The following is a 26,586-nucleotide window of genomic DNA, read 5'->3' on the forward strand; positions in this document are numbered from 1 at the left end:
AGGTGAGAGGATTGCTTGAGCTTGGGAGGTTGAGGCTGCAATAAGCTGTGATCATGCCACTGCACTTCAGCCTGGGTCACAGAGTGAGACCCTGTCTCCCCTACCTACCCTCTGCCCAAAAAAAAGTGTGTATGTGTTCCTCATCCTTCAGAGATGTACAGTGAAGAGTTATGAGTGAAATGCCATCTGGAATTTGCTTTACAGTGATCCAGAGCAGGGGTGGGGAATGAACAGCAGCAGAGATAAGACTGGCTGTGTGTTGTTAATTGATGAAGCTGGGCGATGAGTACATAGGTTAATAAAACCATCCTTTTCATATGTTTGAAATTATCCATAATAAAAAGAAAAAAACTTCAGATGCATTAAATTACATTCCAAATGCAATCATTACATGCAAAATACAAAACCACAAAATAAAAGGAATTACAGGTTATTTATATAAACCTAGGACAGGACAGTATGATGCCAGGGAACAAAAAGTATTAAGAAACACATCAAATGATTTGGCTGGCACAGTGGCTCACGCCTGTAATTCCAGCACTTTGGGAGGCTGAGGTGGGTGGATCACCTGAGGTAAGGAGTTCGAGACCAGGCTGGCTAACATAGTGAAACCCCGTCTCTACTAAAAATACAAAAAATTAGCCGGGTGTTGTGGCGCACGCCTGTAATCCCAGCTACTCGGGAGGCTGAGGCAGGAGAATCGCTTGAACCTGGGAAGTGGAGGTTGCAGTGAGCTGAGATTGCACCACTGCACTCCAGCCTGGTTACAGAGCAAGACTCCGTCTCAAAAAAACAAAAAAAAAAAAAACAAAAACAAAACACCAAGAATAAAAGCCAAGTTTTAAAAGAAATGCAAATTAAATCAAATAGGCGTTATAGCACTAATCATAATAATGAAAAGCTGGAAACATGAAATAATAATAGGCAACCAAATGAAATAAATTATGGTACACACACGTATACCTTAGAATATTACATAGCAGTTTAAAATGATAATAGAAAAAAATGTTAGGGAACGTGCATCCACAAATATGTATATTTCATTTTATTAAAAAATTATACACATTGATGGATAGAAACGGATATGAAAAGAATATTGTCTGTTTGAAATTCTAAGTACTTAAAATTTTCTTTTGACTTTGCTTTTTCTGTAATTATTTAGTAGTAACAAAAAGTCTTTAAAAAATTAGTCCCAGCAATAATACTATAGACAGATCAAAAACCGAAAACCCCTGAGGTAAAGTGGCATTAAAAGACTTGAAAATAGGTAGGGCGCCATGGCTCCCGCCTGTAATCCCAGCACTTTTGGAGGCCGAGGCGGGCTGATTACCTGTGGTCAGGAGTTTGAGACCAGTCCTGGCCAACATGGTGAAACCCTATCGTCTCTACTATTAATACAAAAATCAGCCGGGAGCGGTGGCTCATGCCTGTAATCCCAGCATTTTGGGAGGCTGAGGCAGGTAGATCACGAGGTCAGTTCAAGACCAGCCTGGCCAACACAGTGAAACCCCATCTCTACTAAAAATACAAAAATTAGCTGGGTGTGGTGGTGAGCACCTGTAATCCCAGCTACTTGGGAGGCTGAGGCAGGAGAATTGCTTGAACCTAAGAGACGGAGGTTGCAGTGAGCTGAGATCATGCCATTTCACTCCAGCCTCAGCAACAAGAGCAAAACTCCATCTCAAAAAATATATATATTTATTAGGACAGAAAAGCAAAACCTTACCATAATTCCATAACTATGATTATTGGAATTACAAAGTAAATGAACACTTCAATTGTCTAATAGCAGTGATTTGTCATTAAGGTCTCAGGTCAATAATACATTTAAAATCTAACAAAGTTTGGAAAGATAGTATCATTAAATTATCTTAAAACACCACATTAGTTCATTATTATCCCTGCAGACAAGGATAAAGATGGTTGGTAAGACTATAGGTGGCTAAAACAAAGTAAAAGAATTAAAATGGCAAAATTCTTTACTCTGATCATATCATTTGATGAATCACACTTTTATCTATCACATTTTTAGTTTGGAAATAGTTCGCTTATCAATACAGAATTCTACTTTATTGCACAATGTCCAGTTTGGCAACTTTCAGCTATGCTGTGAAGCTAAACAAAAGCAAAGTTGGGTCTAATGAGCTGAAAGAGTTCTGCTCAAAAACCTATTCTGAAAAAGGAACTTGTCAAAACATTTTCACTTTAAAAAAATTTCAGGCCGGGTGCAGTGGCTCACACCTGTAATCCCAGCACTTTGGGAGGTCGAGGCGGGTGGATCATGAGGTCAAGAGATCAAGACCATCCTGGCCAACATGGTGAACTCTGTCTCTACTAAAAATACAAAAATCAGCTGGGCGTGGTGGCGCACACCTGTAGTTCCAGCTACTCAGGAGACTGAGGCAGGAGAATCGCTTGAAACTGGGAGGTGGAGGTTGCAGTGAGCCGAGATTGCACCACTGCACTCCAGCAGAGCAAGACTCTGCCTCAAAAAAAAAAAAAAAAAAAAATTGAACACAGCTATACATCTTTGTCATTTTTGCTCTACTCAATTCTTTCTGAAAAAGTTTATTATTATAATTAAGGAAATAAAGTGTGGAAGGATCATAGGAAATACTTGCAATAAAAAGAATAATCGTTAACATTGGCAACTGCCACTAGGAAGGTGTATACTCCACATGCTACTGATAAAAATTGTAGGAACCCATTGGTAGTTCCCATAACCACCAATGATGTGTTAATTCCCACAACATCAAAAATACAGAACTAGTTCCACAAGCTGTCTGTCAATAATACTCTGAAGGCAACCTATTCATCAGCACCAGAATCCCATTGATTTTCTTCCACACGTTCACAATCTTTTGCCATCAGTCACCTATTGGATTCTACAACTGTTTGGGAGTGTCAGGCTAACAAAAGTCAAAACTGGGCATTGACATTAATGGTAGTTTACTGATGTTTCCCCTGCAAATCTCGTATTTTCTGATAATAAAATTTTGCACAGAAGTTGGATTTCAAAAGGCTAATGTTCTATCTGAAATCTTATAATTATAGTACTTCTAAGAAAAAAGATGTCTAGTAACATAAATTGCTTCTGCATCGGTTCCACAAACAAGACAAGGACCTAAAACATCCAAACTGTTGACAGACAGAGACCTACTGGGAAGTAAGCTTGTGATTTCAATTCGGTCTTTTGCAGGATCAGTGCTGAGCCAGGAGCTAATGACAGACTGGTGAACATTAGCTTGGTTACTAATGCTATGAGACAAAAAAGTACTGCTTCTTCCTCCTGGGAGAAAAAAAGAATAGGAAGAAATCTTTCAAGATGACTTTTATATTAGTAAACATCCAAACTTCTACTGATATTTAGAAAGGTGATAATATCAATGTGTTTAGTTCTCAGAATAATAGGCTAATAATTCCATTATTATACATCACCACTTTGGATCAAAGGCTTATTCAGTGATATTAAATATTCAAATTTCCATAGGATAATATGGATACCAAACTTGAAGTCTTCAGGAAAAGCAGATTATTTCAACTGACTGTCTTTCTGTTCATCTTTTAATGGAAAGTCTCAGAAAGGTAGCAAAACGGCCAGCAGACAAGTTGAATAAAGAAAGAAAAAAAGAAACCAAAGATGTAGGTAATATATGGAAATATAAACTCTTGGGTAATAACAAAATAAAATGATCATGAGAAAGAATTTCTAGACATATTTCTAGATGAACATTTCTAGAAATATATTTCTAAATATATATTTGTTACTATATTTCTAAAAATATAATTGCCTTACCTCAAATCTTTCATTCTTATGCTTTTTAGATAAATGTTCTTACAAGTAGATTAGAACACTACTAGATTATAAGGTTTTATCTCTAACAGTGCATTGTACTTACTATAGAATAAAGTGAGGCAGAGGCAGTATATTTCAATTTTAGTCATTGTTCGCAACTTACTTTCCTCTCAACTTGCTGTCATATCAAATAAGTACAAATTTAATTCACTCAACAAATGACTGAGTATCTACTATGTGCCAGGCTCTGTGCTAAGTGCTCTGTGCCAAGTCCCTATGTCTTGAAGCTTAAAGATTAGTACATTTAAAATCTTACTGATCCTTTAAAATATGGCTGAACTTCCTTCTCTAAGAAACCTTTGAAGACAACCTCTACTTCATGTTTTTCTCTTTCCTCGAACCCTCAGCACTTGTATGTACCATTAATTTACTACTTTATAACAATTCTTATATCCTAATTGAACTATCCATGCCTCTGTCCATGACTAAGTATGTCTTAAGAGCAGGATGCATATTTTATATTTGTTTTACTTTTTCACAGTGTCTAATACTGTGCCTTGCAATAGTAGACACAGAATAAAGTTTTATTTCCAGTCTAACCAAGGTTCCTTAAAAGTAAACTTGCAAGTTCAAGACTGTGCGGTTAGGGGAGGAAGGAAGTAAAAACGAAGTACATACTTAGTTAATCCTTAGATGAAACTGTTTGTTTCTCTGTAGATGAAGTTATAGCATGGACATGCATGCATGCTCCATACATGCTCTCCACTCCAGAATTTTTCTGGAGAAGTTTTAGAATTTTTTTCCCCTTAGTTTTTCTGTTTATCTTTTACTGCCCCTACATTTTACATTGCTCTTGGACACTGTAAAGATTAACACATTATTCAAGCCACTGTGATAAGACTCCTTCCTCATCTCCCTGTTTCCACTTTTCTCCTCCCCCTTCCGTAAGTCTAAAGTCCTTATCATGGGCTACAAAGTCCCAGGGCTCCTCAGCCACCAGTCCTTATCTCCCACCACTGTACCCTGCTGCCTGAGCTGCAACCATGGTGTCCTTGCAGTTCTCTGCCTGTCTCAGGCCCTCAGCATTTGCTGTTTCCTCTGCCTGGAATGCTTTCATGTCACTTACGCCTTCACTTCTCTTAAGTCTCTGCTCAAATGTTCCTTCTGCCAAGTGGCCTCTTCTTATGACTCTCACTAGAGTGGCTCCCCTCACCCCTGTCTTTATTCTTTATCCTCCTACTCTGCTGTATTCTTCTTCATGGTAATTAGCAGTGTATTTGGCCATGTTATTTTCCTTTTTCTTTTTTGAGACGGAGTCTCGCTCTGTTGCCCAGGCTGGAGTGCAGTGGCGTGACCTTGGCTCACTGCAACCTCCAACTCTTGGGTTCAAGCTATTCTCCTGCCTCAGCCTCCAGAGTAGCTGGGATTACAGGCACCCACCACCACGACTGGCTAATTTTTGTATTTTTAGTAGACACAGGGTTTCACCATGTTGGACCACGCTGGTCTCAAACTCCTGGCCTCGGGTCATCCGCCCGCCTCAGCCTCCCAAATTGCTGGGATTACAGGTGTGAGCCACTGTGCCCGGCCTCCTTTTTCTTTTCAGTCTCCTTTTCCACTTTTCTGTGCTCCACTATATACTGTAGGAGGAGGTGGAAGTCAGCAAACTCCACTTTCCAGGCTGCTTTGCCATCTGCCATCCAGATGGGCCTTGCCAATAGCAGGTATTAATAGTGGGTGACTGGAAGGCGGAGGGGAGAAGCAGCTCCTTCCTGCTCCAGGTTTCTGGCAACAACACTAGTGGTAGTTCCAGCCTGGTTGAGGGAGCGCCTTTTCTCCTAATTCAGAACAAACTTTAACAGCATTTTCAGCAGTGCAGTAGCAGGGGTACTAACAATTATTATTTCTGGGTGTTCCCTTTTCTTTCTGTTTGTTCTCCCAGCACCCCTCCTATTACCTTTTGTTTTCCCAGCCCTTCTAACACATGAGACCAATTCCTTCCACATCTAAGGTAGTTTCTGACATTCTAATTGGACTCTTAATGATACATTATCTATTTTTTAACTGTCTACTAGAATATTTGCTCTATGTGTGGTCGACATTTCGTTCTGCTCACTGTTATACGCCCAACACCTAGAAGAATGCCTACCACATGGTAGGCATTCAGTAAACATTTCTGAATGAATGAATAAGCAAAAGAACTTTGGAACCACAGACAAACCCTCAAAAACAGGAAACTTGGAAAATGCAAAAACACATAAACCCTGACTACAAGTGCATGGTTTTTGGCTGACCATAACCTACCACTGACTGTAATGAGGAAAGCAGGCCTTTTTTTCTTTTTGAGATGGAGTTTCGCTCTTGCTGTCCAGGCTGGAGTGCAATGGTGCAATCTCGGCTCACTGCAACCTGTCTCCCGGGTAAAAGCAATTCTCCTGACTCAGCCTCCTGAATAGCTGGGATTACAGGCATGAGCCAGCACACCCGGCTAATTTTGTATTTTTAGTAGAGACGGGGTTTCTCCATGTTGGTCAGGCTGGTCTTGAACTCCCAAACTCAAGTGATCCACCTGCCTCGGCCTCCCAAAGTGCTGGGATTACAGGCGTGAGCCACCACACCTGGCCTGAGACCAGGCCATTTAACTTGAGAAGAAACCAGTACCCTCAGTTACATCAAATATCAACTTTTTTCTTGCCATTCACACAAACTTGGCAATGCAATATAAAAGATTTGCCTGTGTCTATGCTATGGCATGAGGGTCCAGGTTAATGGCACTCACAAAGGAGAACCTTGGCTGTCTCAAGTGAGCCAGCTTATAGCATTTCTAGCCATCAGCCATACAGTAGTAAGTAACTTGACAGATTTCAAGCTCTGTGATACTCAAATTTACTGAGGCAAGAGAATAAAAATGTTTTGCCATTAAGTAAAAAATACGAGGATGTCTAATTTGGTACTTAAAAGTATAAAATGGCTGGGTACAGCGGCTCATGCTTATAATCGCAACACCTCGGGAGGCCCAGGCAGGAGGATCGCTTGAGCTCAGGAGTTTGAGACCAGCCTGGGCAGCATAGTGAGAGCTCGTGTCTACAAATATATATATATATAAAAAATTAGCTGGTTGTGGTTGCAAGCATCTCTGGTCTTAGCTATTTGGGAGGCTGGGGCAGGAGGATCGCTTGAGCCCAGGAGGGTAAGGATGTAGCGAGCTGTGATCATGCCACTGCAGTCCAGCCTGCATGTCAGAGTGGGACGCTGTCTGAAACAAAACAAAACAAAATAAAAGTATGATAAAATTACACATAACGGGCTGGGCACAGTGGCTCACGCCTGTAATCCCAGCACTTTGGGGAGGCTGAGGTGGTCAGATCACTTGAGGCCAGGAGTTTGAGACCAGCCTGGCCAACACAGCAAAACCCCATCTCTACTAAAAATACAAAAAAATTAGCCAGTTGGCTGGGCGCGGTGGCTCACGCTTGTAATCCCAGCACTTTGGGAGGCCGAGGCGGGCGGATCACGAGGTCAGGAGATCGAGACCACAGTGAAACCCCGTCTCTACTAAAAATACAAAAAATTAGCCAGGCGTGGTGGCGGGCGCCTGTAGTCCCAGCTACTCGGAGAGGCTGAGGCAGGAGAATGGCGTGAACCTGGGAGGCGGAGCTTGCAGTGAGCTGAGACTGCGCCCCTGCACTCCAGCCTGGGTGACAGAGCAAGACTCCGTCTCAAAAAAAAAAAAAAAAAAAAATTAGCCAGTTGTGGCACACACCTGTAATCCCAGCTACTAGGGAAGCTGAGGCACAAGAAAAGCTTGAACCTGAGAGGCAGAGGTTGCAGTGAGCTGAGATTGCACCACTACACTCCAGTCTGGGTGACTGAGTAAGACTCTGTCTCAAAAAAAAGGTCAGGTGTGGTGGCTCACTCCTGTAATCCCAGCACTTTGGGAGGCTAAGGCAGGCGGATCATTTGAGGTCAGGAGTTTGAGACCAGCCTGGCCAACATGGTGAAACCCCATCTCCACTAAAAATACAAAAAAATTAGCCGGGCATGGTGGTGCGTGAATGTAGTCCCATCTACTCGGGAGGCTGACGCACGAGAATCGCTTGAACCCAGGAGGCGGAGGTTGCAGTGAGCTGAGATCGTGCCACTGCATTCCAGCCTGGGTGATAGAGTGAGACTCTGTCTTAAAAAAAAAGTACACATAACAGTATTCATTAAAAAGTTTTACCTTGGTGAAAGAGTGACGACTTTTCAGGTACATCTGTGGAAGCATCCCAGTGCCAGAGGGATCCATCTTCAGAGCAGGTAAACAGATGATCTGGGTTGGATGGGTGAAAATGAACTTCCCACACTAAGAGACAAGAATCAAGAAGCTCATTCCTGTGTAGATTAGCTGAACAAACAACATTAAACCCCCATCTCTAGGCACCATCTTCCATTATCCTCCATCACATACCTTCAAGCCTCAAGTCTGTCATAAAAATTAAAGGCTTCAGAATTAAAGAAAAGACATAACTTTCTAATGGCTATAACACATAGAAAGGAAAAAGAACCCTTTGGGAGGCTAAGGCGGGTGGATCACCTGAGGTCAGGACCAGCCTGGGCAACATGGTGAAACACCATCTCTACTAAAAATGCAAAAGTTAGCCAGGTGTGGTGGCGCATGGTTGTAGTCCCAGCTACTTAGGAGGCTGAGACAGGAAAATCACTTGAACCTGGGAGGCAGAGGTTGCCGTGAGCCGAGCTCGCACCACTGCACTCCAGCCTGGGCGACAAAGTGAGACTCTGAGGAAAAAAAAAAAAGAAAGGAAAAAGAAGCCAACTAAATTTGTGTACTGGGCAAGGAAATAAATGAAAATAGTAGCGGGGCGCAGTGGCTCACGCTTGTAATCCCAACACTTTGGGAGGCCAAGGTGGGTGGATCACTTGAGGTCAGGAGTTCGAGACCAGCCTGGCCAACGTGGTGAAACTCCGTCTCTACTAAAAATACTAAAAATTAGCCAGGCATGGTGGTGGGCGCCTGTAATCCCAGCTACTCAGGAGGCTGAGGCAGGAGAATCGCTTGAACCCGGGAGGCAGAGGTTGCAGTGAGCCAAGATCACACCATTGCACTCCAGCCTGGGCAACAAGAGCAAGACTCCGTCTCAAGGAAAAAAAACAAAAACAAAAAGTCCAGGCTCAGTGGCTCACGCCTGTAATCCTACCACTTTGAGAGGCCGAGGTGAGTGGATCACCTGAGATCTGGAGTTCAAGACCAGCTGACCAGCATGGTGAAACCCTGTATCTACCAAAAATACAAAAAATTAGCCCGGCGTGGTGGCAGGTGCCTGTAATCCCAGCTACTTGGGAGGCTGAGGTAGGAGAATTGCTTGAACCCGGGAGGCAAGGTTGCAGTGAGCTGAGATTGCATCACTGCACTCCAGGCTGGGCAAAAACAGCAAAACTATGTCTCAAAAAAAAAAAAAGAAAGAAAGAAAAAAAAAATCATTGCTAAAACATTTAACCCTATTACTTTATGAAAATGCTTCATTTTATTTTTTTAAATAGAGACAGGGGTTTGCTATGTTGTCTACCTTGGTCTTCTACTCCTGGCCTCAAGCAATCCTCCTGTCTCGGCCTCCAAAAAGTGCTGGAATTACAGGTGTGTGCCCAGCTAGGAATGACTGTCTTTTACGGAAAAGTTTTTTTTAAATTGGTAAGTTGTCTTATTTTTCAATTCCTGTGTCATTAATATATGAAGATTATATTATTGGAAAAACTGAGAAAGACCCTAATGAAATATAAAAATGAATTTCTAAGAGGCAATATCCAATATTGGTTAATGCCAAGATTCTGAATACTTCTGGTCTTTATCACAGAAATAGCAACTGACTTCTAGCAAACCAAAATTTGGAAATGTTCCAAGAATTTGGATCCAGTTGCAGATGCTTTTTATTTTTTATTTGTTGATTATTTATCAAGAGAAACTATTTCTTAGCCCACATATTTATGCTTCATACTTTAGGAACATAGGGCAGTGACAAACTTCTACACAATTCAACTCAAAGAAATTCTCTCTCTTTTTGAAACAGGGTCTTGCTCTGGCACCCAGGCTGGAGTGCAGAATGGCATGGTCATGGCTCACTGCAGCCTTGACCTCCGAGGCTTAAGCAGTCCGCCTATCTCAGCCTCCTGAGTAGCTAGGACTACAGGCATGCATCACCATACCTGGCTAACTTTTGTATTTTTAACAGACAAGGGGTTTCCCCATGTTGCCCAGGCTGGTCTCAAACAACCGGGCTCAAGCGATCTGTTTGCCTTGGACTCCCAAAGTGCTAGAATTACAGGCATGAACTACCATGCCCAGCCCCAAAGAAATTCTATATATTTCAAAATCACATTCAATTCTGAAAGATACCAGTCTTCCTCATTTCCTCAGAATCTTTTTTTTTTTTTTTTTTTTTTAAGACGGAGTTTCACTCTTGTTGCCCAGGCTGGAGTGCAATGGTGCGATCTCGGCTCACCACAACCTCTGCCTCCCAGGTTCAAGTGACTCTCCTGCCTCAGCCTCCCTAGTAGCTGGGATTACAGGCATGTGCCACCACGCCCGGCTAATTTTGTATTTTTAGTAGCAACGGGCTTTCTCCATGTTGGTCAGGCTGGTCTCAAACTCCCGACCTCAGGGTGATTGACCTGCCTTGGCCTCCCAAAGTGCTGGGATTACAGGCATCAGCCACCGCCCCGGCCATCATTTCCTCAAAATCTTTTATGGAATCATAATTTCTATAGAAATCTAATAATAAAAAAATTAGCTAGGTGTAGTGGCACATACCTGTAGTCCCAGCTACTCAGAAGGGCAAGGCAAGAGGATCACTTGACCCCAGAAGGTTGAGGCTTAAGTGAGGTACCATGCCACTGCACTCCAGCCTGGCCAACATAGTTAGACCCTGTCTCTACAAAAAATAAAAAATTAGGCCGGGCGCGGTGGCTCACGCTTGTAATCCCAGCACTTTGGGAGGCCGAGGCGGGCGGATCACAAGGTCAGGAGATCGAGACCACGGTGAAACCCCGTCTCTACTAAAAAATACAAAAAATTAGCCGGGCGTGGTGGCGGGCGCCTGTAGTCCCAGCTACTCGGAGAGGCTGAGGCAGGAGAATGGCGTGAACCCGGGAGGCGGAAATTGCAGTGAGCCGAGATTGCGCCACTGCACTCCGGCCTGGGCGAAAGAGCAAGACTCCGTCTCAAAAAAAAAAAAAAAATAAAAAAAAAAATAAAAAAAAAATAAAAATAAAAAATTAGCCGGATGTAGTGGGGGTGCGTGCCTGTAGCCTCAGCTACTCGGGAGGCTGAGGTGGGAGGATTGATTGATCCAGGGAGGCAAGGCTGAGGCTGCAGTGGGCTGTGATCACACCACTGCATTTTAACCTGGGTGAGAGAGACCCCATTTTAAAAAAAATACACAGGGCTGGGCGCAGTGGCTCACACTTGTAATCTCAGCACTTTGGGATGCCAAGGCAGGCGGATCATCTGAGGTCAGGAGTTTGAGACCAGCCTGGTCAACATGGTGAAACCCCGTTCCTACTAAAAATACAAAAATTAGCCACACATGGTGGCACATGCCTTTAGTCCCAGCTACTAGGGAGGCTGAGGCAGAAGAATGGCTTGAACCCAGGAGGCAGAGATTTCAGTGAGCCACGACTGCCACTGCACTCCAGCCTGGGTGACAGAGCAAGACTCTGTCTCAAAAAAAAAAAAAAAAAAGTACAATCCATTCTGACATGATATCAAAAACAGAGTGAGAAAATGAAAAATTTCTGTCTGGCTACATCATCTCCACCAGAATCAAAAGAAAAAAAAAAAGCTTATAAATCTATTGTTCATGTTAAAAAAATGATGTGATACAACAATAAATTGAGGAGCACAACATTTATTAACAAATATGACAAAGAGCCTGCATTTGCATGGGAAAAGGGCATTCTTGCACACTTCACTACGGCATATAAAATGGTATAATTTTTATCACCTTTTTTCAGGGAGTGGGGTCTCACTATATTGTCCAGGCTGGAGTGCATAGGTGCAATCATAATGCACTACAGCCTTGAATTCCTGGACTCAAGCAATCCTCCTGCCTCGGCCTCCTGAGAAGCTGGTGTATGCCACCCACCCGGATTAAACTAGTATTATTAACTTTTTAAAGAGGTTATGTTGCCTAAGCTGGCCTCAAACTCTTGGGCTCAAGCAATCTTCCTGGCTCAGGCTCTTGAGTAGGAGAAGCCTGGATAGGCATGTGCCAATGTGCCTGGCTTAAACTGGTATTATTTTTGTGTAGAAAAATCTGTCAATGTGCTATGCAAAATGTTTGGCCTAGCAATTCTACTTCTAAAAAATTATCCTAAGAAAATAAGTACATAAGGCTGGGCATGAGCATAATGGCTATGCCCAGCACTTTGGGAGAATTGTGTAAGTCCAGGAGTTCAAGGCTGCAATGAGCTATGATCACACCACTACTGCACTCTGGCCTAGGCAACAGAGACCCTGTCTTCAAAAAAATAAAAAATAAAAAAAATATACAGAGATAAATATCTAAGGATTCTCACTACAGTTTTGGGTATAAGAATGAAACCTGTGGTTGGTGTGGTGGCTCATAACTCATACCTGTAATCTCAGCACTTCCTGAGGATCACTTGAGCCCAGGAGTTTGAGACCAGCCTGGGCAATAAAGTGAAACCCCATATCTACAAAAAAACCAACAAACAACAACAAAAAATCAGCTAGGCATGGTGGCACACACCTATAGTCCTATCTACTTGGGAGGCTGATGTGGGAGGATCACCTGAGCCGTGGAAGTCAAGGCTGTAGTGAGCCGTGACTGCACCACTGCAGTCCAGCCTGGGCGACAGAGCCAGACCCTGTCTCTTAAAAAAAAAAAAGCCGGGCACGGTGGCTCATGTCTGTAATCCCAGCACTTTGGGAGGCCGAGCTGGGCGGATCACCTGAGGTCAGGAGTTCAAGACCAGCCTGACCAACATGGAGAAACCCAGTCTCTACTAAAAATATAAAATTAGCCGGGTGTGGTGGTGCATGTCTGTAATCCCAGCTACTCGGGAGGCTGAGGCAGGAGAATCGCTTGAACCTGGGAGGCGGAGGTTGTGGTGAGCCAAGATGGCGCCATTGCACTCCAGCCTGGGCAACAAGGGTGAAGCTCCGTCTCCAAAAAAAACAAAAACAAACGTTAAAGAACTTAAATATCAAGTAAAAAGAAATTACATAATTATTTAAATGTGCACAATTCAGCCATTAAAAGCTACGATGTAAAATGATCCACATGTATCATTATGGAAAGGTGCTTATTATATGTCATATAACTCACCCAATATAAACTTTCTGTATCTCCACAATACTTACTTTCAGCTTCATGAGCCTTCAGCAGAGATACAGGCATAGTACCTTGTCTAACATCCCAAATACTCAACATTCCATCTTGGCCACCAGTAGCTACAACATGCTGTTGGTTGGGATGTCTATCAACACAGTGGAGTGGCACTCGGTCACCAGTCCTTTTGTGGGAGATAACAATGACATAAAAATCAAATGAAGTATAATTTATCTTTGTGTAACATAGGAAACACGTTTTTTGTTTGTTTGTTTTGAGACAAGGCCTCGCTTACCCAGGCTGGAATGCAGTGCTGCAATCATTGCTCACTGTAGGCTCAAACTCCCCGGGCTCAGGTATCCTCCCACCTCAGCCTCCTGAGTTGCTGGGAGTACATGTGTGTACCATCATGCTTGGTAAACTTTTTGTATTTTTGTAGAGATGGGGTTTCTCCATGTTGCCCAGGTTGGTCTCAAACTCCCAGGCTCCAGTGATCTAGCCACCCTGGCCTCCCAAAGTGCTGGGATGACTGGTAACTGTGCCTAGCCTGTTTTTTTTTTTTTTTTAAGAGGCAGGGTCTTGACTAGGCTCAGTGGCTCACACCTGCAATCCCAGAACTTTGGGAGGCCAAGGCAGATGGATGACTTGAGGTTCAAGACCAACCAAGCCAAAATGGTGAAACCCCATCTCTACTAAAAATACAAAAACTAGCCAGGCGCCAGGCGCGGTGGCTCACGCCTGTAATCCCAGCACTTTGGGAGGCCGAGGCGGGCGGATCACAAGGTCAGGAAATCGAGACCATCCTGGCTAACACGGTGAAACCCCGTCTCTACTAAAAATACAAAAAAAAATTAGCCGGGCGAGGTGGCGGGCGCCTGTAGTCCCAGCTACTCAGGAGGCTGAGGCAGGAGAATGGCGTGAACCCCCGGGGGCGGAGCCTGCAGTGAGCCGAGATCGCGCCACTGCACTCCAGCCTGGGCGACAGCGAGACTCCGTCTCAAAGAAAAAAAAAAAAAAAAAAACTAGCCAGGCATGATGGCACATGCCTGTAGTTCCAGCTACTTGTGAAGCCGAGGCATGAGAATCGCTTGAACCCGGTAGGCAGAAGTTGCAGTGAGCCAAGACCATGCCACTGCACCCCAGCCTGGGTGATAGAGTAAGACTCTGTCTCAAAAAAAAAAAGAGAGAGAGAGAGACAGGGTCTTGTCTTGTCACCCAGGCTACAGTGCAGTGGCCTATCTACAGCTTGCTGCAAGCTGGGCTCAAAAGAGCCTTTTGCCTCAGCCTTCCAAGTAGCTAGGACTACAGGCACATGCGACCATGCCAGGCTATTTTAAGAAATTTTTGTAGAGATGGGGTCTCACACCAGCCCCAGCTGGTCTCAAACTTCTCACTGCAGATGATCCTTCCAAAATGTTGGGATTACAGGCACGAGCCACCATGCTCAGCCAAGAAACATGTTTTATATGGTAACTAACTAAGTGACAACTTAGTGGCTGGAGCTACTGGCTGAATCTTTTTTTTATTTGAGACAGAGTTTTGTTCTTGTTGCCCAGGCTGGAGTGCAATGGCGAGATCTTGGCTCACTGCAAACTCTGCCTCCCAGGTTCAAGTGATTCTCCTGCCTCAGCCTCCTGAGTAGCTGGGTCTATAGGCATGCGCGACTATGCCTGGCTAGTTTTTGTATTTTTAGTAGAGACGGGGTTTTACCGTGTTGGCCGGGCTGGTCTTGAACTCCTGACCTCAAGTGATCTGCCTGCCTGGGCCTCCCAAAGTGCTGGGATTACAGGCGTGAGCAACCACGCCCAGCCTGGCTGAATCTTAGTGATACCAAAAAAATGAACTAAATTAGATATATTTCTAAATAGTACAATTTTGAAATAATTCAAGGCCACAATTATTCATTTTCACTTCAATTTGGAGACATGGAATGAAAGACAATCCGATGGTAAGATGTACAAATCACATTTCCACTTATTAGATTATTTAAAAACTCATACATCAATTATACTAAATATTATTTATCATCTTATTTAATGCTTAGTTTATGTAACTATTTTTTCAGTGTGACACATTCTGTTTTCTTATGAGAGAAGGTTGTACACCTAAAAAGGGGGATTTCTGCTCAGAAAAAATATTTGGAATTATATTTTTCCCCCAATCATTACATCTGGAGTATATTTTATCCACTAAACAATCATTGAAAGAGCAGAAATAAGTTCTCCATGAAATAATACAAACTTCAAAGAGTAAAGGCTCTGAATCACTATAACTAATAATTACTAAATGAAGCATAGTAGTATCAACCCCGTCAAGTTATGCTTGCTCTACCAAATTTTAATCAGGGATCTCCCTCTTAAAATGCAATTAAAATACAATATGGCTTAAAGCCAGTAGCTATAAACAACCTAACACATTAATTTGTGGATTACATTACTGAAATTACAAATCAACACTTACAGTGACAATATCTGAGAAGGCTCATTTCCTTGTTGTCTGAAATCCCATATTTTCAACTGTCCAATTGAATTTACAGTAAGAATCTCAGGAGTTCGAAGAAAGGTTACAGCATGGAGTGTACTACTATCTGCATTGTCTAAAAATTTAAAAAATGGTAGTATGTGTTAGTGAGTCCCCTTTTTTTCCAAGAAAATCTTAAATCACACTCCTTTCATGGATTGATATATTACAATTTCCAATAACTTATAATTTAAATTTCTATAGAAAAATGCATGGTTAATGTATATGTTTAAATGGATTCTCTTTGGATGGGAAAAATATTTACTCACAGGACATCTGAACTGTTTTGTTTCTTTTTTTTTGCTCTTGTTGCCCAGGCTGGACTGCAATGGCGCGATCTCGGCTCACCGCAATCTCCACCTCTCGGATTCAAGCTATTCTCCTGCCTCAGCCTCCCGAGTAGGTGGGATTATAGGCATGCGCCACCACACCCAGCTAATTTTGTATGTTTAGTAGAGACTGGGTTTCTCCTTGTTGGTCAGGCTGGTCTCGAACTCCCAACCTCAGGTGATCCACCAGCCTCGGCCTCCCAAAATGCTGGGATTACGGGCGTGAGCCACCACACCTGGCTTACTGTTTTCTTTTTCTTTTTCTTTTTGGAGACGGATCTCGCTCTGTCGCCCAGGCTAGAGGGCAGTGGCGCACTCTGGGCTCACTACAACCTCTCCCTCCCAGGTTCAAGCGATTCTCTTGCCTCGGCCTCTCTAGTACCTGGGATTACAGGTACATGCCACCATGCCTGGCTAATTTTTGTATTTTTAGTACAGACGGAGTTTCACCATATTGGCCAGGCTGGTCTCCAACTCCTGAGCTCAAGTGATCTGCCTGACTCAGCCTCCCAAAGTGCTGGGATTACAGGCATGAGCCACCAGGCCCGGCCTTGAACTGTTTTCTAAATGGAAGGCTGAGTTTTCATACATTTCTTTTTAACTCTTAAGATTGTTACCCCGCATTTCTGAGAGAGTTGTTCAAGCTCCTCTAAACCCAATCTTACTTCCCACTAGTCCCTGACCTAGAACTTCCATTTTACTGAGCCAAACCCCAGTGCTTCCTACAGAGCTCATTCTAACCTTGTGTTATTCTGCAGACTCATCCCAAATCTACTCATTTTCACCCTCATCAACTCTTGCCCTCCCCATGAAGTCATTCCTTATTGTCATAATGGCCCTTTTTGTTGATTTCCTAGTGTTTAGAACTTACGCCTCATAATTTAACATACACTTTATGGACTTTAGTTTGTGCCACTCCTCTACACTGCCACCAGGCAATGGTCATTAATTAACAAATAAGTGATGTCGCCCAGTGCAGTGGGTCATGTCTGTGATCTCAGCACTTCGGGAGGCCGAACTGGGCAGACCACTTGAGCCCAGGAGTTTGAGACCAGCCTGGGCAACATGGTGAAACCTCGTTTCTACAAAAATTAGCTGGGCATGGTGGTGTGCATCTGTAGTCCCACATCCTTGGAAGGCTGAGGTGGGAGGATCGCTTGAACCTGGGAGGCAGAGGTTGCAGTGAGCTGGGATCATGCCACTGCACTCCAGCCTGGGTGACAGAGCAAGACCCTGTCTCAAAAAAAAAAAAAAAAGTAATGCAACTTAACTCAGAAATGAAAATCATAATAAACAACACAAAAGGCCAGGTACAGTGGCTCACGCCTGTAATCCCAGCACTTTGGGAGGCCGAGGTAGGCGAATGACAAGGTCAGGAAATCAAGACCATCCTGGCCAACATGTTGAAAGCCCGTCTCTACTAAAAATACAAAAATTAGCTGGGTGTGGTGGTGTGCGCCTGTAGTCCCAGCTGCTCAGGAGACTGAGGCTGAAGAATTGCGTGAACCTGGGAGGTGGAGGTTGCAGTGAGCTGAGGTCGTGCCACTGCACTCCAGCCTGGTGACAGAACGTGACTCCATCTAAAAAAACAAACAGGCTGGGTGCGGTGGCTCACGCTTGTAATCCCAGCACTTTGGGAGGCCGAGGCGGGCGGATCATGAGGTCAGGAGATCGAGACCACGGTGAAACCCCGTCTCTACTAAAAATACAAAAAAAAAATTAGCCGGGCGTGGTGGCGGGCGCCTGTAGTCCCAGCTACTCGGAGAGGCTGAGGCAGGAGAATGGCGTGAACCCGGGAGGCGGAGCTTGCAGTGAGCCGAGATCGCGCCACTGCACTCCAGCCTGGGCAACAGAGCGAGACTCCGTCTCAAAACAAACAAACAAACAAACAAACAAAAAAACACACATACACAAAATGGATTCATAGGCTTAATTCCTAGAGATTCTGATTTAAAAGGTCTAGAGTGGTCAACAGTTAAAAAATTTCCTCAGAGAAGTCTGGCTGAAGCATAGTTCAGAACCAATACACTTAGTTTCCACCTAAAAGATATAATCTCTGTGATTTTGCATTACAGACTCTTTGCAATCTGGCCCCAGTTTACTCCTCTCTTGCTTCATCTTTCATCTCTCCTACATAAATATCTAAAGTCGGGTCAAACTATACTTTTTGTCATTCTCTGAACGTCTTTATCCTGCCTCTGGCCTATTCTCTTTGTCTAGCACGCCATCTTTTAGTATTACTTATGGTCTAGAACCTAGAAAAACTATTAATTACTACCTGCTTCCAGATGTTTTATCTGATAATGCCCTCTCGCCAAAAGAAAAGGTTTCTGCTTCCTCTAGTCAGTCATTCGTACTGGCCTGATCAACACACTCTCTTGACAAAGGGATCCTGCCTTGCGTGTGTTTATGTGCATGTGTACATATATTTTTTTGAGACAGAGTCTTGCTCTGTCACCCAGGCTGGAGTGCAGTGGCATGATCTTGGCTCACTGCAGGCTCTCAGTCTCTCAGGTTCAAGCAATTCTCATGCCTCAGCCTCCCAAGCAGCTGGGATTACAGACGTGTGCCACCATGCCCAGCTAATTTTTGTATTTTTAGTAGAGACAGGGTTTTGCAATGTTGGCCAGACTGGTCTCAAACTCTTGGCCTCAAATGATCTGCTCACTTTGGCTTCCTAAGGTGCTGGGATTATAGGCGTGAGCCACTGCCCCTGGCCATATATTTTTATATCCCTCAATCACTTAACATTGTGTTTACTTTTTTCTTTTGAGATGGAGTCTCGCTCTGGCACAAGGCTAGCGTGCAGTGGTGTAATCTTGGCTCACTGCAACCTCTGCCTCCCGGGTTCCCGTGATTCTCCTGCCTCAGCCTCCCGAGTAGCTGGGACTACAGGCATGTGCCACCACACCCAGCTAATTTTTGTTATTTTCAGTAGAGATGGATTTTCACCACATTGGCCAGGATGATCTCGATCTCTTGACCTAGTGATCCGCCCGCCTCAGCCTCCCAAAGTGCTGGGGTAACAGGCATGAGCCACCGTGCCTGGCAGTATTTACTTAGTATATGGTAAATACTCAATTACTCTGATGGATGAAAGGAATACAATGATTTTTCTTTTTTTGAAACAGTCTCCCTCTGTCGCCCAGGTGGGAGTGCAGAGTGCCATCACAGCTCACCGCAACCTCCACTTCTCAGGTTCAAGCTATTCTCCTGCCTCAGCCTCCTGAGTAGCTGGGATTACAGGCATGTGCCACCACACCTGGCTAACTTTTCTTTCTTTTTTTTTTTTTAAACAGAGTTTCACTCTTGTTGCCCAGGCTGGAGTGCAATGGTGCAATCTCCACTCACTGCAACCTCCACCTCCCAGGTTCAAGCGATTCTCCTGCCTCAGCCTCCCCAGTAGCTGGGATTACAGGCATGTGCCACCACGCCCGGCAAATTCTGTAGTTTTAGTAGAGACAGTGTTTCTCCATGTTGGTCAGGCTGGTCTCGGACTCCCTATCTCAGGTGATCCGCCCGCCTCGGCCTCCCAAAGTGCTGTGATTGCCGGGGTAAGCCACCACACCCAGCCTAACTTTTGTATTTTTAGTAGAGACGAGGTTTTGCCATGTTGGCCAGGCTGGGATTTTTCTTACCTATGGTTCTTACAGCTTCCTTGTGATCAGCTCTGAAGAGATTTATTCGACCATCCTCTCCAACTGTAACGATTTCTGGGTTGTTGCACACAACACCTGTACATGGTGCACTGCTATAGGAAGGACTGCCAGGGCCTGTGTGGTAATGAGCTGTAGTCCACTGCTGGTTGACTGACAGAGTCTAGGCATCAGAAATGAGGATACTATTAAAGCAAAGTACTAAGGAACTAGCACTTCTTCCCAACAAGAGTATCTTTAAATTCTGACTCACACCCTTCTACAAGAATAAATCTCTCCTTTTTCCTTTAGAATAATGAAATCTATAAACTACTGCCATCAAAGTTCTATATACACTGAATTAGATTCAAAAGGAATATTGTTTAATAATGCCCCACATTTATCTCAAACTACAGTAATGACTTTTAGGGATCAAGCAGTTGGATGTTCAAAAGCAACTCTTTGTATTCTTATGGGAATTAACCTACATCTAAAATATACATATCTGGCCCACGGCTGTGGCTCATGCCTGGAATCCTAGCACTTTGGGAGGCCAAGGCAGGCAGATCATCTGAGATCAGGAGTTCGAGACCAGCCTGGCCAATATGGCAAAATCCTGTCTCTACTAAAAATGCAAAAATTAGCCAGGTGTGGTGGCACGCGCCTGTAATCCCAGCTGCTTGGAAGGCTGAGGTGGGAGAATTGCTTGAACCAGGGAGGTGCAGGTTGCAGTAAGCAGAGATCGCGCCACTGCACTCCAGCCTGGGTGACAGAGAGAGAATCTGTCTCAAAAAAAATAAATAAATAAAATAAAAATAAAATAAAATAAATAAAATATTAATCTCTATAGCTTTTTCTAAATGACTCAAAAAAAACCCTTAACATGAACTGGGCCTTATATTAACTAGGCATGTCTATTAGAAAGGTTATCTTTGGCTGGGCGCGGTGGCTCACACCTGTAATCAAAGCACTTTGGGAGGCCGAAGAGGGCTGATCACCTGAGGTCAGGTGAGACCAATTTGACCAACAGGGAGAAATCCTGTCTCTACTAAAAATATAAAATTAGCCGGGCGTGGTGGCATGTGCCTGTAATCCCAGCTGCTTGGGAGGCTGAGGCAGAAGAATCACTTGAACCCGGAAGGCAGAGGCTGCGGTGAGCCGAGATTGCGCCATTGCACTCCAGTGCTTGGGCAACAAGAGCAAAACTCCGTCACAAAAAAAAAAAAAAAAAAAAAAAAAAAAAATCACTTTCAAACTAAAGTTCTTTACCTGGTTATTTGGATGGTGAAGGAAAACTGTTACACATCCTGTTGATGAAGCAGCGACAATTCTTTCCTGGTCAAAAAACTAAAGAGAAAATTTCTGCTTGTTAAAGATTCAGAAATATCAGCAGGGAGGAAGTCCATTTGTTTATTTAACTCAATTAGTAGCAAATCTTCTAACAATTTTAAAAAGCAAAGAGCCTATGAGTGCTAAGCAAATAAAATGTGCTAATAAAGCTGAAAGGCCAAACTGCCATACAAAGTATTTTCATGAATAAACAATATTTTTTCCTAGACACATTCATCCACAATTGATTTAATTTGGGACCAACACAATAAAACCTTAGGAAAATATTATTCCTGGCTGGGTGCAGTGGCTCATGCCTGTAATCCCAGCACTTTGGGAGGCCTAGGCGGACGGATCGCTTGAGCTCAGGAGTTCAAGACCAGCTTGCGCAAGACGGCGAGGCCTCGTCTCTACAAAAATACAAAAATGAGTTGGGGTTGTAGGGAAGCGGAGGTTGCAGTGAGCCAAGACTGAGCCCCTGCATTCCAGCCTAGTTGGCAGAGCAAGACTCAGTTTCAAAAAAAAGAATAAAAATTTTAAAAAAGAAAAGCCAGGCACGGTGGCTGATGCCTGTAATCACAGCACTTTGGGAGGCCGAGGCAGGCAGATCACAAGGTCGGAGTTCGAGACCAGCCTGGCCAATATGTTGAAACCCTGTCTCTACTAAAAATACATAAATTAGCTGGGCGTGGTGGCATGAGCCTGTACTCCCAGCTACTCGGGAGGCTGAGGCAGAAGAATCACTTGAACCCAGGAGGCGGGGTTGCAGTGAGCCGGGATCGTGCCACTGCACTCCAGCCTGGGTGACAGAGCAAGACTCATCTCAAAAAGAAAAGGAAAATATCGTCTGGGCACGGTGGCTCACACCTGTAATCCTAGCACTTTGGGAGGCCAAGCTGGGTGGACCACGAGGTCAGGAGTTCAAGACCAGCCTGGCCAACATGGTGAAACCCCCATCTCTACTAAAGATACAAAAATTAGCCGGGCATGGTGGCATGTGCCTGATGTCCCAGCTACTTGGGAGGCTGAGGCAGGAGAATTGCTTGAACTCAGGAGGCAGAGATTGCAGTAAGCTGAGCTTGTGCCACTGCACTCCAGCTCGGGTGACAATGTGAGACTCTGTCTCCAAAAAAAAAAAAACGTATCTTTCCTAGAGCTAGATAGCTTTCTTTTTTATTTTATTTAATTTATTTTTTATTTTTGAGACAGTTTCGCTCTTGTTGCCCAAGCTGGCGCACTGTCGGCTCACTGCAACCTCTGCGCCTGGGTTCAAGCGATTCTCCTGCCTCAGCCTCCCAAGTAGCTGGGATTACAAGCGCGCGCCAGGGCTAGGTAGCTTTCTATGGAAAATGCAGGGGCTCTCCACACCAGGATTTGAAAACTTAATTTCGGCCGGGCGCCGTGGCTCACTCCTTTAATCCCAGCAGTTTGGGAGGCCGAGGCAGACAAATCACCAGGTCAGGAAATCGAGACCATCCTGGCTAATATGGTGAAACCCCATCTCTATCAAAAATACAAAAAATTAGCCGGGTATGGTGGCCTGCGCCTGTAGTCCCAGCTACCCGGGAGGCTGAGGCAGGAGAATCGCTTGAATCCGGGAAGCGGAGGTTGTAGTGAGCCCAGATCATGCCACTGTACTCCAGCCTGGGTGACAGAGCGAGACTCCATCTTAAAAAAAAAAAAAAAAAAACTCAATTTCATCCCCACCACTCACTACTGGTTTTGAGACTTTGGCCAAGTTAAGTTCAAATCGTGGTAAATCTTTAAAACGGGAGCACTAATCTCTACTCAGGGAGTTGTTATGAGAATTCAAAAAACAAAATGTTATCCCCCTGCACAGTATCTGTCACATAGTACATGCTCAAGATATAGTAGTCTCAGTTTTCTCATTAGTAAAACAAAGTAACGATACTTGATTCACTGGCATGCAACAATTATTAATTTTTGTAAAGCTCCCCAAACGGTATTTAGCACATAGTCGATAGTCAATTAATAAAAAAGTATGATTAAATCTACATCCCCTTTCCCAGTCCTTTTTCTGCCACTAAATGGCTAAATGATGTTGGGCAAATCATAACTTACAGAGCACTCAGTTTTCTGTAAACGATGGGTGACACCAGACAACTTTTACGATGCTCTGCTTGTTTAAATGTATTACTTAGGACTTTCAAAGTTAGCTTTTGGATGATACACAGATTTACCTGTAAATCCATTACATCACCATGGTGTCTGATATCACACAATAACTGATGGTCTCCTTCAAACCCTCCATCAGAGTCCAAGTTTCCAAAATCTCCAATAGACCACAGTGAAACATAATTTTCCTGTAAAACAAAAAGTTTTGTCTTGAGATGACATAAACGTCAACTCTCGGAAAATAAAAGTTGTGCTCCCGTCCGGAAATGTTGCTCCAAAACATCTCAAATGGTATGGTAAGCTTAAAACACAACGAGATACGAGGCTCAGGCATGCCATCACCGGCTCTGAGCTACGGAGCAACTGCGCCTGAGACGGGTCCGGGGGACCTAGAAGTGCGAGAAGAACCAGAAGGTGGGAGTTGGCGCGCGGGAGGCCAGGTGTCAGCGCAGCCGGAGAGGAGGAGGTAGGGGCTCGTCCCTATCAGCGGGGATACCTCATTGTCCCAAGATCCTGTAGCGAACGTCTCCGCGGTCTGTAAACTTCCCGGAGGCAGCGGTCGCCAGCGAGTTTTGCTGATTTTCTGAGACACAAACTTCGCATAAATTTCCTCCATGCCGAAAGCAGCCGCAGCAGGTACTGCAAAAAGCAAGCACAATGCGCGCCTCTCAGCCCCGCCTCTTCCCGCGGAACCCTGATTGGATGGGACTTTAGGAGGGAGACGGTGGCTGCAGAGAGTCAATTCTCGTCGGTAGCCAGTGTGGGCACAGTCAGTATGCAAACTGGGAGAACCTAGACTGGGAGGCCCATCCATCTCACAGAGCGGCTCTGAGCAAAGGCAAGAGCGCTTTGGCCTTTGAGCAGTAGGACTTGCTCCTAATCTGCAATATCAGTATTTTCTTGTGTTCAATAATTGTGCAGTGTAAAATTTAAGAGCAAAAATAGAACAAAATCAATGCAGTAGAAACCACCTTGAAACCACACCTAAGCAGTTGCAGGTCACTGCGCATAGAAAACGATTCAAAAATCCTTAAATACTCGTGGAAGTACCTCGAATAAAGTGCCAACCTACTATCCTAAACCTCTCCCTCTTGTCTCCCAAACAAATACTTTGCTTCAAAGTTAATACACACTGTCAGAGCCTGGAGTTGGAATTCTGAAAGACTCCAGTTTTAGTTTTGATGCCAATTGCCTAGCTTTGGTCAATTCAATATGTGCGTGATTAAGAATGAAGTTTGTGATACCTATTGTCAACGGCCCAGGAATCAGTTTTCTAGGTTCCTTCTGTGCTTTTGGTTACACCTATAATATTCTTCCCCTCCTCTTTACTCCTCACAATCCTGCCTATCCTTCAAGGATCTGTTCTTTCCTTTACCATTTCCTGATGACCCCAGCCAATGTTGATCTAAATCAACACCATTTTTTTCTTTTTTAAGACAGGGTCTCACTCTGTGGCCCAAGCTGGAGTGCAGTGGTACAATCTCAGCTCACTGCAACCTCCGCCTCCGCCTCCCAGGTTCAAGTGATTCTCCCACCTCAGCTTCCGGGGTAGCTGGGACTACAGGTGTGCGCCACCATGCCTGGCTAATTTTTTTTTTTGTAGAGACAGGATTTCACCATATTGCCCAGGCTGGTCTCGAACTCCTGACCTCAGGTGATCCAACTGCCTTGTCCTCCCAAAGTGCTGGGATTACAGGCGTGAGCTAGCATTTGATATCTAGACCACTAATGACATGTATTTTGGATATATTTTATTGTTAGTTTTCTTTAGATGCATATTCCTCCCCCATTAGAATGTAAATCCTACTGAATACAAGAGGTATGACTTATTCATCTAAAAAATGAACCTCTTTTACACTATAGGTATTCATAACTGTATGTTGGTTGTTTTTTTAAAAAGGGCCATTATGCTACTGTTGTTTTTATGTGATATTGGTAGTCCTACTTCGCAGGGACACTGCATGTAAATGCAATCCATCTGGGTCAGCTTTAGAGTTATCAGTTTCCTATCAAGGATTTGACTTTTTTCTTTTCTCCAAATGGAAGATCATCAAGAAACTGTAGAAAGATGAAATGGAAAATATTAAGTGGGTTACAGTCCCAAATCAACAATTTTATTCATGTTTAATATTGAAGTAAAGAACACTGTTTTGGCCAGGCACAGTGGCTCACGCCTGTAATCCCAGCACTTTGGGAGGCCAAGGCAGGCAGATCACGAGGTCAGGAGTTCAAGATCAGCCTGGCCAACATGGTGAAACCCTGTCTCTACTAAAAATATAAAAATATTAGCCAGGCATGGTGGTGCGTGCCTGTAATTCTAGCTACTCGGGAGGCCGCGGCAGAATTGCTTGAACCGGGACCTGGGAGGCAGAGGTTGCAATGAGCCGAGATCATGCCACTGCATTCCAGCCTGGGCTACAGAGCGAGACTCCGTCTCAAACAAAAACAAAAAAACAAAAAGAAACCATTTTTGCCTGTAGTTTCATTTATGGTCACAGAATCCCAGAAAATGGGTAATGTTGATTTTTGATTGGAAGTAGGCCAGTGTCACATTTTACAAAATCGGATAAGAACTAGAATTTGAAAATTGTGCTGACACAGTGGCACATATGTCTTAGCTTTGTTTCCTTCTAAAAGGTTACTGGAGGCCGGGCGCTGTGGCTCACTCCTGTAATCCCAGCACTTTGGGAGGCCGAGGCGGGCGGATCACAAGGTCAGCAGATCGAGACCATCCTGGCTAACACGGTGAAACTCCGTCTCTACTAAAAATACAAAAAATTAGCCGGGCATGGTGGCGGGCCCCTGTAGTCCCAAGCTATTCGGGAGGCTGAGGCAGAATGGCCTGAACCCGGGAGGCGGAGCTTGCAGTGAGCCGAGATCGCGCCACTGCACTCCAGTCTGGGCTACAGAGCGAGACTCCGTCTCAAAAAAAAAAAAAAAAAATAGATTATTGGACTAAATGATGGCTGGATTCTGTCAGTCTCAGGTCTAATTAGGAGTCAGCGATTTGGACGCGACAAGCAATGTTCTCAGTGAGCTTCTCACTCATGGTCTTGCAGAGCTGATAGCAATAAAGCCACGGTGGAATTTGTGAGGCTTAATTAGGTGGAAATGCACACTTACGTCGGGAGAATAACACGTTCACCAAAGGACACAGTGGTATTTTTTAACCAATCGCAACTCTTTACGTTCGTATTATTCTAAGGGAGCAAAGCTTTGCCCCAACCCCCACCCCCATGTCCTGGTACTCTTCCACTCTCTGAGAGCTTTAGAACCAGGGTTCCAAAGTCTCTGCTTAGCCTAACAGTGACGTGCTTGTCACAAAGCCAGAGGCCGGTGTACTCGGGTTAGAGAGGGCCTTTGTCGTTGGGTTTTATTCTTATTGTATTATTCGGGCTCCGCCGACCCAAATATTAGTCAACTGGGTTGGGCGAGGTAGGACGGATGAAGCCCACCGTCCAACAATCTGGACATCTATAGGAGCAGATCCGCCG

The 26,586-nt window shown here is 44.2% G+C and overlaps 1 protein-coding gene across 1 annotated transcript; it reads right to left on the reverse strand.

The window, feature by feature from the left end:
• Nucleotides 1-1,030: 1,030 nt before the first annotated feature.
• NUP43 (nucleoporin 43) lies at nt 1,031-26,564 on the reverse strand. Its single transcript, XM_055267267.2, has 9 exons — nt 26,548-26,564; nt 23,589-23,731; nt 23,158-23,280; nt 20,897-20,974; nt 19,631-19,811; nt 15,604-15,739; nt 13,176-13,327; nt 8,019-8,141; nt 1,031-3,289 (listed from the first exon to the last, which is right to left on the reverse strand). The coding sequence occupies exons 2-9, from the start codon at nt 23,706-23,708 to the stop codon at nt 3,060-3,062; spliced, it is 1,143 nt and encodes a 380-aa protein (XP_055123242.2). The 5' UTR covers nt 23,709-23,731; nt 26,548-26,564; the 3' UTR covers nt 1,031-3,059.
• Nucleotides 26,565-26,586: the final 22 nt, after the last annotated feature.

Source organism: Symphalangus syndactylus, chromosome 2 (assembly GCF_028878055.3).
Source record: "Symphalangus syndactylus isolate Jambi chromosome 2, NHGRI_mSymSyn1-v2.1_pri, whole genome shotgun sequence".
NCBI classification, from domain to species: Eukaryota; Metazoa; Chordata; class Mammalia; order Primates; family Hylobatidae; genus Symphalangus; species Symphalangus syndactylus.

Excerpts from the sequence above, each read along its gene's own strand:
- NUP43 (XM_055267267.2), bottom strand. The coding sequence starts at position 23,708 with ATGGAGGAAATTTATGCGAAGTTTGTGTCTCAGAAAATCAGCAAAACT. Across the intron at positions 15,740-19,630 it reads GGAAGCTGTAAGAACCATAG|ACAATGCAGATAGTAGTACA; the intron begins GTAAGAAAAATC and ends TTAAATTTTTAG. Across the intron at positions 13,328-15,603 it reads CCTTCTCAGATATTGTCACT|GACTGGTGACCGAGTGCCAC; the intron begins GTAAGTGTTGAT and ends CTCCCACAAAAG.